The sequence below is a fragment of the Meleagris gallopavo genome, chromosome 1, assembly GCF_000146605.3.
Source record: "Meleagris gallopavo isolate NT-WF06-2002-E0010 breed Aviagen turkey brand Nicholas breeding stock chromosome 1, Turkey_5.1, whole genome shotgun sequence".
Taxonomy (NCBI): domain Eukaryota; kingdom Metazoa; phylum Chordata; class Aves; order Galliformes; family Phasianidae; genus Meleagris; species Meleagris gallopavo.
In genome coordinates, this window is record NC_015011.2 from 111,331,998 (window position 1) to 111,344,812 (window position 12,815).

Here is a 12,815-nt window from a genome sequence, read left to right on the forward strand (position 1 = left end):
TGGACTGTCCTGTAGGCTCAGCAGTAGCCCGCTGTAGCCCTAGCTCTCTCCTTAGGATGAGTGAAGAGCTCTGTATGTCCTGTATGGGAAGCAGTAGTGTTGTCACAGCCATCACCATGTAAGAAATGGTTGGTTTCTTGTAGCTTGTCAGTAATACCACAGATGTGGGGAACTTTTATCGATCAGGCAAGCATTTGGAAGGAGGGCTCTACTCCTTTAAGCACCCCGGTAGACAGCAGCATTGATTTAAAACAATACCAACATTATTCCATGCTTTGCTGAACAGTAGGGAGGTCTCAAACTAGTTTCTTCCTGATGTTTGTATTTCAGTGCCATTTCACTCACGTATCATAAATTTAAAATAAACTTCATATTCAGATGATGACTGATAATGCACGTCTTAAATTTTTGCAGCATTTAATAATACAAAACTTAGAAGGAAACTGAGAAGCTTTCATGTGCTTGCTCTTTTGTATGTTTTAGGAAGGCAGTGGTTTAATAATAAGTACAGGATTCCTTTTTCTGAGTTTGAAGGGACAAACGATCCCTAATATATGCATGCAGCAGGTCTGGGAGCATCATTAGAACTGGCTACAAAAAGAAAGATCCCTGGAGCTGTAAGAATTCTGATGATATTTCCATTAAAATCAAAGCCAAATATTTCAGTGCTCTCTGTGCAGGATGAGATCCTTATCATTTCAGTAGCAATTCATTTTATTCCAACAAAGAAGCTTCTTTAATTCCGCTTAAACTCTGTTCTCATTTAATAAGTGGATTGCAAACAGAATTATGTAGATTTAAACATGGCCCTTTTGAGGGAAAGAACTGAAAATTTCCCCCAGGGTTGATTTGTACTAGCGTTTACCAGCTGTGACTTCCTGCCTTTCAGATGTGTCATATGGCAGTTTCCTATTCATATATAACAAAATGATAATCTGTCCTTCTGAGGTAGCGCATAGTGCTTAGATAACGTTTACAAATGGTTTAAAGGGAGAACACATCAGGTCTTGCAAGGTGGGAGTGTAAAATATGCCACATATGACCAGATGGCTGCACAAACTTGTCTGCAAACTTGACTGCAGCTGTGGCATGGTGGCAGTGGTACTCTGACATCCAGGTGGCTCCTTTTCAGTACTCTGCTTTCCTAAAGAGAGCTGGCTGCTGTTCAGCTGCTCACACTACCTCCTGGACAGGGTGTTTAGGCTTGTCTTTGGAAACCTGAGAGATGCTTGTGTTCAAAGCAGATTTCCTGTTTAAGGAGAAATCTTTCCCCTTCACCCTTTCCTAAATTCCCATTTCGAAGTACTCTCTATAGCCAGCATAAGCTGTCTCTAAGTAGCAAGCATTACACCAGAATGCTTTCTTGTTTAATAGCATTAAGCTTTATCAATGTGAATTGGATCCCAAATGCATATGGCTGCGTAGAACCTTCAGCAGTCATTATGAATAACAGGAGGATAAAGGCAGTTATTTGAGAGGAAATCCCCTCATGAAGACAAATAAGTTTCGGCTAAATTGCCAGCATGTGGGGGGCAGTGCAAACTTTCCTAAGGTGAAACTTGATTCTTTACCACAGCATCAAAATAACTCCAAAGAAGCAAAGGGATATGTGTTAGTGTAGCTGAGATTAGAAGCTGGGCTGTCCTCCCCAGATTCCAAACAGAAAGAGGTCAGCGTTCAGACTTTGGCGGACTGAATGACCGCCACGTGTCTGGGAGTTAGAAGTTTTCCTTGTTAAAAATGAAGTGTACTCCTCGTGGGTCAGCTTCTGAGTTGCTGATGCTCTGCTTGTTGAGCGTGTCAGCGAGGCCCTCAGGTCCACAGAGGAAAACACCTATTCTGGAACTGTTAAGAAAATGGAAACATGGTCAGGAACTAGACATAGAGTCGCTGGATGTTCATGTAAATCAATCTTATGTTCTCTAGCAGCAAGTATTTTTTCTCAGCTACAGGAACTAAAGCAGAACAGCACGTCTGTCCTTTAAAACTTATCAGCCCTTCAAACTTGCGAGACATTTATTGCCACTTCTAAACCACGTAGCGAGTTAAATCTCAGCTCAGAAGAAGTCAGTGAAGACAATTTTATTGACCTCACTGGAATCAGTGAAGTAAAGCCTCAAAGAGTTCATGGCAAAAAGTTGTGAAAGGAACAAATCAGGTTTTTTTTCCTGCTAAGTTCAGATGCTCAGCTAAAGGTCATCTGTACTCAGGTGTTGTTTTTTTGTTTTGTTTTGTTTTGTTTTTTGAGGTAGAAGGTGTTATTTTTAGAAGTATTTAGAAGTTCATTCCTATCTACTTCAACTTGAAAGATGGGATATATTTTTCCTAAAACATCTGCTAGTGATTAGACACTGCATCGAGTGTCTCACCACATACGGATGCTCTTTTTTTTAAACTGTAGGTTAAAGTAAATCGGTCAAGACCTGATGGGATGAAACCCCATGTCAAGATCATGGCTGAAACCATGTTATTAAAATATCATCAACATTATCAGTCAAAGGAACAAGATTGTGCTGTTACGGCAGTTAAATAGAGGACATTCACAGACACTTTCAATTGGTACAAGATTACCCTGGATGCTGCCTTGCAATGGTTTTAAACTCATTTTCCCAGTTAGGTCTTCCATACAATGTTTTCTGTTTAAGGCCTGTAATCACATCCTTTTCCTCTTCATGATGCATTACAAAATGAGTGGCCTGTGAGAAATGAAAGACAAAGGATAGTGCCATGACAATATGCACCATATTATTTGCATTCCAAGAACATTCCTGTAGAATTTATGGTATTTAGAAAGGAAAATTAACACAAGTAAAGTCCTGACCAGCAGTGTCCATCTCTCTCTTTCCCCCAGTCTGGGTTATCTGAAGAACTGAACACTCTGAACGCATAACAATTATATTCCTTTTGCAATGAACTGTTTTAGTCCTGTAAGAACTGTAAAATAAAGCTGCAAATTGAAACAACTCTTTCCCTTCCTATGACCTTAATGAAGTTCTGCCAGTTTGATCTCTGGAAGGTCTGATTCATATGAGGACATTTTGTCTACTCTCTCTATGTAAATTTCACCTAGAATCATCTAAGTAGATGCAGGAGGAAACAGAAGACAGTTTTAGGGCTAAAGTTCAGCCCTTGCTGAGTTCTGAAGCCAAGAAACTTAGAACTTTCTCCAAATCCAAGAATTGCATGACTTTTCTTCTTTCCTTCATGTTTTTTTCACTGTATGCGTGAAGTAACTTCCTGCCTTACTGCTACTCTATCCCTGTAGTTGAGCTACAGCACTTAGACACACAGTCAATTTTTCAAAGGCGAGATATAAGTGAAATAAAGCACCACTAAAAGTAACAGACTGAGCACCTTTCCTTATTGAATCACATGCTCTACCGAGTCATGGAAGAGCTGTTCCTTCATCACTCTTCTCCAGCCTATAATCATGGGATCACATAAAGAACTCATGAATGTTCTGAAACAAATATGCTGCCATCACTCAAATTTTTTGCATTAGCTTCCCCAAAATGGCATTAACTTTTCTGTAAGCAGTAATGGCTTAGATATGCTTGCAGGGCGAGCCGAAGTTGATGCTGTAAGAAAATACTACTTCCCAGCATGCACAGCCAGAGTGAAAAAAAAAGAGAAAGTCAGTGCACATCAGCAGCTAATCTCATCTAAGTTCTAGTGAGTAATAATTATCTGCACTTAAAACCCCTGAGAGTCATGTGGAAGCTCGGAATAATGACCATATGAACATTTATTAAAACATAACACACTTGCTAACATCAACCTCGGGGCACAAGGTGGTGATGTTTTCCATAGTGATGTTACCTGAGTTTCATCCCAGCCAGTAAGGTAGATGTTATAGCTGAGAAACTCTGCATTATTCCTCTCCTGCATTTGAGTCTCCAGAGACTGCAAGAGATCAGCAAACCATTCAAAGGCATGAGTGTCCCTGCAAAGCCAGTAAAAATAGATCTGGAAGAGAGAAGAGAGGACTGTCAGGGGACATAGGTACTTAGGTTTCCGAGTTTCTGTTTGCTGACTAAAGAAGGATGGTAGAGTTCTTAAAAATATTGCTCTGACCAATTCAGTAAATGGGTAGGCTGATGCTGAAGCTATTTAGGAGTTTGGATAGTGAGAGGGTTGTGAAGCAGAACAAGGAAATATCTTTCTCTCTCTCTTCTGCTGGTGGGTCACATTTGTAGTTGGGGATGTTTTCACCAGTTTTATCCCAGTGAAACAGTTTGTTAGAACATAAAATAATGACTTTGGTAGATTCTATCTCCCATCTGCTAGCAGGGAAGGTAAATTAAAGCAAGTAGCAAAACCAGTTCTGTCCAATGAATACAAACGTAACTGCATGTGACCCCACACCTCTGCACAGGGACTTTCCAGGGAGGTGAGAAGAGGATGGTAGCTTTGTGCTTCCACTGACTCAGAGTTACTCTCTCTGTTCTTAGAGAAGGTATACAATGTTTGCATGAGCTGTAGTTAGTGCCTGTGAATTAATGGCATGTCTTGTGTGTCCTGCACGGCTTGAATGGCACTTCCAACACAGGTGGAAATCCCCACGACAACAGCCAGGATTTGAGTGTTGAATTTTGCTCCTACGGTATTTCTTTCTGTCTTTCTCTTTTCTTCTGCAGTTTTGATCCTCCAGCTTCCACGATCACTTTTCTGGGACTGTTTTGATTTTGACCGTTGGTCCTCCAACAACTGAATGGGTTCTGGGAAATCTCTGTGACAAAGAGGGCACGTACCTTCTTAAGTTTTAGGTTGGTTGCATCGTGGCAGTATTTGTACCAGACAGACTTGAGCACAGATGCGAATGGCGTCACCCCTATCCCGGCTCCAACCAGCATAACAGTTTCATAACTGAACACGTCCTCACTGGCAGTTCCAAAGGGGCCATCTACAGCTATCCTGAAATCAAAAGAACATTGAAGAAATAGCTAGTGAATATTTATTAGCATCATTTAAAACAACAACAGAAAGGTAAAGTATTTGCCTGTTGCACCAGAAAGTAAAAGAAAAGGTGGAATTTGTAGAGGGGGGAACCGACAGGAGCAGTCTAAGACCAACATCCATGACAGAAGTTGTTAAGGGTTGTATCACAGATGCCACCAACCAGGTTAACCAAAATTTCAGCTGCCCTAGATTTTGGTTGACTTTACAATGCTTGACTCTGTACATACTTGGGCAACTTCCATGCTTCCTGGAATTCCTGCTTATCACATCCACAGGCATTGAACAAGCCCTCTGTCCAGTCCCCTACAATACGGACATGAATGCTGAAGTAATCCTCTTCTGGGGCAGAGGTTAATGTGAACGGATGCCATTCCAGTTTAGACACTGCTGGACATTTGACAAAAATGTATTGCCCGACCTCCATCTTGAAACCTTTCTTCATCATCTGGAGCTCAATTGTCTTAAAGGGATGAATCACCACCTACAGTAAGAGGGACAAGGGAAAAAAAAGGCAGAAGTAAAAGGGTATCTTCCCTGTTCACTGGTTTTATCTACATTTTTCATTGCTAGCACTGCCCTCTTCTACAGAGCAGGAAAAGCAGGTGAAATGTTCCCAGCAGAATGGGGAGCGAGGAGCAGTGCCTGACAGCCAAGTGAAAGACTGCAGAAGATGCTAAATTTTTGGCTAAAGTACTTTTTCGTATCACGCTTGTGGTCACTCCAAAAGGGACGGGTCAGAGTGGGAACTGTTCAGCCTGGAGAAGGGGAGACTGAGAGGGGATCTTATCAGTGCTTACAAATATCTAAAGGGTGGGTGTCAAGAAGATGGGCCCAGGCTATTTTTGGTGGTGCCCTGTGACAAGATTGCCCAGAGAGTCTGTGGAGTCTGGAAATACCAAAAAAAACACCTAAATGCTTTCCTGTGCAACCTACTTTAGGAAACCTGCTTTGGCAGGGGAGGTTGGCTACATGATCTTTGGAGGTCCCTTGCAAACCTGACAATTCTGTGATTCTGTGCCAGGGAATGTGGAATATTTACATTGCTAAAATTTATGCAGATATGTAGAAAATTAATTTCTCTTCTCCACAATTCAGTATTGTACTTAGCTAACTTTTTCTTCCTGCACTCTTTTGGAGACAGGCTTAGAAAAAACTACACTTGGATGTTAGAGAGTAGTACTTTTTTTGCCTGTTAGAAACCATGACTTTCTTGAGATTTCTTTAGTTGAAAACACTGTATGACATGTAGGAACTGCTGGCTTTGCTGCACCATCTAGAAAAACTGCTAGTGTTTAGCCCAGAGTTAAGCATAGCAGCAACACATACCTTTGTGATAACAACCTTCTGCTGTGATCTCCAAAACCGCACCAGCCTCTCACAGAGGTACAAAAACATGGGACCTACTACCCATTTCCATGTCTGTTAACAGAATAAAATGGGAAGTTAAATTACAAAGATGGCAACCGAGATTACATTGAATTTCTGAAACACTATAAACAGATATTAAATTCAAGTTGCACGTTATTTATCAACCAGAGTAAGGAACAGTTAAAATACATGACATCTTCAAACTGAGTTCTGTTCAGAGGGGGAATTTCTGTCTTTGTTGAGAATTGTATTTGCATGTTTAGTTGTTATTATAGGTACGGCATCATAATTTCCTATGAATGATTTTGTCTCTGCCTAAGTCTGGATATTAATTTTCTGTTAATGATCATCAGGCTATTAATAATGTGAAACTATTATGTAGATTATAGCAATTTATGGAACCCCCATGACTACGAAATACACTTTGGTAAACAGTTCTCAGATTTACTCATCTGTTTTGCCTGTTAGTTGTGCTGTTGTTACAAGGCACTGGAAGTGGATTGTCTGTAGTCCATTTTGGGTTACATTCCATTATGTGGAAATCTTGCTTAATGTAAAGAAAACTACTTTGTACGGCAAGTTTATACACTATTTAACAAAAAGAGTAAAAGTAATTTTTTTGTACTGGATTTTTTCTTACCATAGGAGGATTCCCTGCAAACTGGGGGACTGGGCAAGCTCCTTTCTTTCCCCAGTCAGTGAAATTCTTAGAGCACATCTCTGGAATATGTTCAGCCAGACTCATAGCTGTCTGTCCCCGCACAATGCGCCTGAAAAAATGCAAAACATTAAGGGAGTAAGATGGGAATTAAGGAATATCTGTTACTTACTGTTATTCTATGTATTCTTTTTCTGTGTAGTTATGGACTCCTGCAGTACTATTGCACCTTTTGATACCTCTGTATGGCTCTGATCTATCCAAAACACTGTAGGGGGAGATACCGACTACGAGATCAGGTGAGGAACTGTGAGGTACATTTATTATCACTTCCAGAGTGTAATTACAATAGGAAAACTCAATTCTTTTCAAAACAATCCTACTTTTTCCTTCAATAAGAAAAATGAAACATGGAGTGGGCTCAATAATCAATAATAAAGTTTCCTATTGTTCACTGCAGCAATGATTTCTGTTCTTCTTTTTAAAAATCAAGGAGAGCCTTTTCCGAAGAACATTATTCCTTTGGTAATTTCTCTCTCTTTACAACTGTAGAGTAGATCTTTATTTGGTGTGATGGACACAGGTTCCTCTAGCTCAAAGGAGCTACGTTAGCTGACTTAACTCAAAGCAAGCTGATGTTAGTTGATAATCTAGACTCAACATTCTAACTTGAGCTTTGCTTGTTTTGTTTTGTTCATTTATTTTATTATAGAGAAGCCTGATTGCTCCAGTTCAGCAGAATGGATGCTGGAAAAAGAATTCAGTTTTGAGAAGTAAAAATATATTTTGATCATGTTCACTATTTCTTGCATCTGTGTGAAGTTCTACCAACCTCAGGGCCACATCAGAGCCCCCCATATGATGATAATTAGTAGGTTAAGATCTAATGACTTTCCATTGAAATGATCTGATTCTGATCAGACTGTTTGGTTTTATGCCAATATAACTCTGTTGATATTTTCTTCCCATGACTTCCCTTTCTGCTTTTCAAGCTCAATTTCCTTGAACTTGACTGTGTTTCTAACATTTCAAAGAAACTAGGTATCTAAGTCATATGTATGCCCAGGTTTAAGTGACAAATATATCAAAGGTTAAAAGATTTCACTGCTTATAGATATTACTAATGAATCTCTTCCTCATTAAGGGTTTGACTAACATCCTGCCTAAAAAATAAAGGGAAGAAATGTCACTGTCCCAGGAGCATCATGAGTTACAATTTTCAGGAACAACATCGGCTGCAATTCACTTCCCCAACAGTGACAAGGGCTTCATCTGAGCTGACCTTGGAGTGATTTATAGGAATGGGAGGAGCCCATTTTCTGCCTGTTTTCTGCCACTCCTGAGCCCGTTGCTTAAGGGCTAGTGGTTTTCACCCTGCTCTACACTCCCTTCGAAGTCTGACAAGCCAGTAGCCTGTATAAGGAAAGGAAAAGACTTATTTTCACTTACTACATGCTGTAGATGATCTTCCAAGATTGCAATTAAGCCTTCAGCAATATGGCCTTCTAATTTCTTCTTTTTCTGTTAAAAATTTTACTTTGCAAAGCAGAGTGATCTGAATCTCTGTACTCCTTCCTCCTTACATTTACTATTGATAGGAAGGATCAGTATTTCTATCTGTGACGTGTAACTAATAGACAAATAACATCAGCACTAAAAAGTACTATAACAGCTTGCATCTGCCCTCTTCATTCCATTAACTATGCGTTCTTCAGTTTTCTACATATTCGTATGTATTTATATACATGTTTGTCACAGCCTTCTGTCTCGAGATAAAATGACATCTGTGTGTCTTTCAAACATGTTGAGAGTGTCAGATCATACTTCTGTATTCACCTCCTCCCAAAGCGGTGCCTGACAACCACATGGATTCCCACTGCTGCCTAAACTTTTCAGTACTGTATTAAAATGGTGAAAGTATAGTCATCACTGAAAGAACAAAAAGTCCACTTTTATGAAATATATACTACTCACTGACTGTTAGAAAAAGCAATGTTTGCTTTCTAATAGCATCGTGTAGTAACTGCTGAAAAGTTCAGACATTTTGTCGGTAGTTATATGATATTTCCAGAGGAAACAAATGCCGTTTGTTCTTCTCCTTCAATTTTTGCTCTAACATTCTTCTTGTTTCAGAAGTCAAAATGGACAAACATGCTGGTGGGGATTCTCATCTGCCTTCTATTTCTGTTCTTCCTGCTGTAGTCTCATTTCTGTCTTTTTTTTTTTTTTCTGGTGCTACTAGACTAAGAGGAAGTATTGTTGAATAGTCATAATTATTGGGCATTTTTAAGACACTTTCCAGTGCTCTGAATCCTCAACTAATTTTAAGACCTAGAATTTCATTTTAAATGGGTAACACAGTATATCTATGAACTATGAAACGTGCCTTGGATACTTAAGCATTCTTTTCATGCATCAGTTCTGTAGTTTTATAAAATGAAACTGAAGTTTCATTTTGGAAGGCCAACAGGACTGACGTTCTGGTAGGGGTATGTTACAGACAGCCTAACTAGGATGAAGAGATCGATGAGGCATCCCACGAGCAGCTGGCAGAAGTTACGTGATCAGTAGCCCTTGCTCTCATGGGGGACTTCAGCTTCCTTGATATATGCTGGAAATATAATACAGCATAGAGGAAGCAGTTTAGGAGGTTTCTGGAGTGTGTGAAAGACAACTTTGTGATGCAGCTGATAAGACAGCCTACCAGGGAAGGAGCCCTGCTAGACCTGCTGTTCACAGAGAAGGACTGGTGGAAGATGTGGAGGTCAGGAGCTATCTATCTTGGACAGAGTCACCAGCAGAATTCTCAATTCTTGGTGATGTCAGCAGGGGGGCCAGCAAAAACCTGGGACTTTCAGAGGACAGACAGGAGACTGGCAGGGAGGGTCTCTTGGGATTCAGTCCTAAAGGGGAAAGGTGTCCAGGAAGGCTGGTCGCTCCTCAACAAGGAATTCTTAGAGCCACAGGAGCAGGATGTCCCCCTGTGCTGTCAGATGAGTCAGCAGGGAAGAAGACCAGTGTGGATGACCAGTGAGCTTTCTCGAAGGCCCCAGGAGGAAAAAGAGTTTACCTCCTGTGGAAGAAGGGATGGACAACTCTGGGAGAGTACAAAGAATTTGCTAGGATATGCAGGAAAAAAATTAGAAAGACAGAAGCCCAGCTTGCACTGAGCCTGGCCATTGTAGCAAAAGAGGATAAAGAACTTTTTTTACAAATATATTAACAATAAGAGGAGGACTAAAGAGAATATCCATCTTTTACTGAAACATGACCTCTGAGGATAAGGAAAAGGCTGATGTTCTCAATGCCTTCTTTACATCTGTCTTTAACAGTCAGACCAGCGATCCTTGGGGTACTTTACCTCCAGACTTGGAAATCTGGGATAGGGAGCAGAATAAACTCCCCACAATTCAGGTGGAGACAGTTAGAGACCTTTAATTCAATCTAGACTGCCACAAATCCATGGGGCTGGATGGGATCTACTCAAGGGTGCCGAGGGACCTGATGGAGGTGATTGTCAAGCTGCTTTCTACCATCCATCAGCACTCCTGGTCAACCAGAGAGGTCCCAGAGGACAGGAGGTTTGCCAATGTGACTCTCATCTACAAGAAAGATCATAAGGAGCCTCTGGGGAACTACAGGCCTGTCAGCCTGATTTCAGTGGCAGGGAAGGAGATGGAACAGAACATCTTGAATGAGATCACATAGTAAGTGTGGGACAACCAGGGGATCAGGCCCAGTCAGCACAGATTCACAAAAAGCAGGTCCTGCTCAACCAACTTGATCACCTTCTATGACTGGATGACCTTCTGGTGGATGAGGGAAAGGCTGTTGATGTGGTCTACCTAGGCTTCAGCAAAGCCTTGGATTCTGTCTCCCACAGTATCCTCCTAGGGAAGCTGTCAGCCCGTGGCTTGGACAGGTACATTCTTTGCTGGGTAAAGAACTGGCTGGATGGTTGGGCCCTGAGAGTGGTGGTTAATAGAGTCAAATCCAGCCCATGGCCAGTCATGAGTGGTGATCCCCAGAGGTCACTAATGGGGCCTGTCTTGTTCAGTATCTTTACTGATGAGGCAATTGGATACACCTTCACTAAGTTTGCAGAAGACAACAAGGTGAAGGGAAGTGTTGATCTGCCCAAGGGTAGGAAGGCCCTTCAGAGGGATCTGGACAGGCTGGATTGATGGGCTGAGGCCAATGGATGAAGTTCACCAAGACCAAGGGCCAGGTCCTGCATTTTGGCCACAACAACCCCAGACAACATTACAGGCTTGGGGCAGAGTGGCTGGAAGACTATATGAAAGAAATAGACCTGGGGATGTTGGTCAACATTCAGCTGAACATGAGCCATTGGTGTGCCCAGGTGGCCAAGAAGGCAAAATGCATCCTGGCTTGTATCAGAAATAGTGCAGTCAGCAGGAGCAGGGAAGTGAGAATCCCCCTGTACTCAGCTCTGGTAAGGCTGCAATTTGAGTACTGTGTTCAGTTTTGGGCTTCTCACTACAAGAAAAGCATCAAGGCCCTGGAGTGTGTCCAGAGCAGGGCAACAAAGACGGTGAGGCATCTAGAGCATAAGTCTTATGAAGAGTGGCTAAAAGAACTGGGATTGTTTATTCTGGAGAAGAGGAGGCTTAGGGGAGACCATATTGCTCTCTACAGCTACCTGAAAGGAAGTTGTGGCAAAGTGGGGAGCAGCCTCTTCTCCTAGCTAACAGAGATAGGAATAGAGGTAATGGCCTTAAGTTGCATCAGGGGAGGTTCAGGTTGCATATTAGGAAAAATTTCATCTCTGAAAGGGTGGTCAGGTGCTAGAGCACGTGTGTGATGTAATTCCTTTTAGGTTTCAGAGATGAATTAAGAATTAGAAATAGGCACTTTGAAAAAAATATTCTGAATTTAAATATCCTAAGAAGTTGATTATCAGTGAGCTTAAGCATGCCCGAGTCTCATACAGTCTCATGCATGTGAATAATTGCTGTATGTATCTGAGAGCCTGTTGGCCTCAGAGCCTATACTGGCACATCATTACCTGCAGAAATAACTGCTCCTTAGTGACTCAAGTCTCTATATGCTTCTATGAGTAGAGAGTTTGAAGCTAAAACAGAGTAGTGATCATGTATTATATGATAAGTGCAAATACTCACCCAGCACCATGGATGACAAGGCCAATAAAGAAGATGACAAATAGATGGTGAGTGTACCAAAACACTTCAAAATATGATCTTCGGATGATTTTGGTGGATGATGTGATGATCAGTATGAGGGCCAGAGTGATGATAACACCGGTGAGACCAGCCAAGTACGTGAAAGCCACATATAAGCCCCCAACAGGATTCTGTGAAATAATTGCACATGTTGGTCAAAGTAAGGGGTTGTTACACCAAAGCTAAGGCAGCTGAACCATCAGTCTATCTCACTTGCCAGATCCTTCACCCTGTTGCAAATCTTTAGGTTATCCTCTGTGTGTGAATTTGCCAACAATGCATTGAAAACGCACTCCAATTTTGTTGCACTGCAGATTACTCCTACTAGAGAAAGTAAGAATAGAAACAAAGGGTTTCATACCTATCTGCACACCAAGGACTATTTCTTATTCTGCTACTGCTCAGCAATATGTGTGTGGGAAAAATGAACATTTGTGCATAGCTCTCTTGCTAAAGCTTAAGTCCCCCACGTCCATACTTAGAGAGCTGAACTAAAGCTCTTATTTTTAATGGTGCTGGGCAGTTGTGGGTCTATCAGTTTACAAGAACATCAGATTCTCAGGGCTTCTGAGAAATGGAGAGGTTTCTTTCTCTGTTTTCTTTTTCTGTTTTTCTTTTCTTTTTTT

The 12,815-nt window shown here is 41.3% G+C and overlaps 1 protein-coding gene across 4 annotated transcripts in view; it reads right to left on the bottom strand.

The window, feature by feature from the left end:
• Positions 1 to 746: 746 nt before the first annotated feature.
• The window catches only part of LOC100543754 (cytochrome b-245 heavy chain), a 29,805-nt gene continuing 17,736 nt past the window's right edge, over positions 747 to 12,815 (bottom strand). For all 4 annotated transcript variants that reach the window (XM_019621651.2, XM_010725083.3, XM_003203011.4 and 1 more), the window contains 8 exons: positions 12,130 to 12,320; positions 6,968 to 7,097; positions 6,286 to 6,378; positions 5,187 to 5,440; positions 4,752 to 4,914; positions 3,820 to 3,966; positions 2,572 to 2,696; positions 747 to 1,845 (listed from right to left, as the gene is read on the bottom strand). In XM_019621651.2, coding sequence (XP_019477196.1) covers positions 1,719 to 1,845; positions 2,572 to 2,696; positions 3,820 to 3,966; positions 4,752 to 4,914; positions 5,187 to 5,440; positions 6,286 to 6,378; positions 6,968 to 7,097; positions 12,130 to 12,320 — 1,230 coding nt within the window. In that variant the 3' untranslated portion in view covers positions 747 to 1,718. The remainder of the gene's footprint in view (positions 1,846 to 2,571; positions 2,697 to 3,819; positions 3,967 to 4,751; positions 4,915 to 5,186; positions 5,441 to 6,285; positions 6,379 to 6,967; positions 7,098 to 12,129; positions 12,321 to 12,815) is intronic.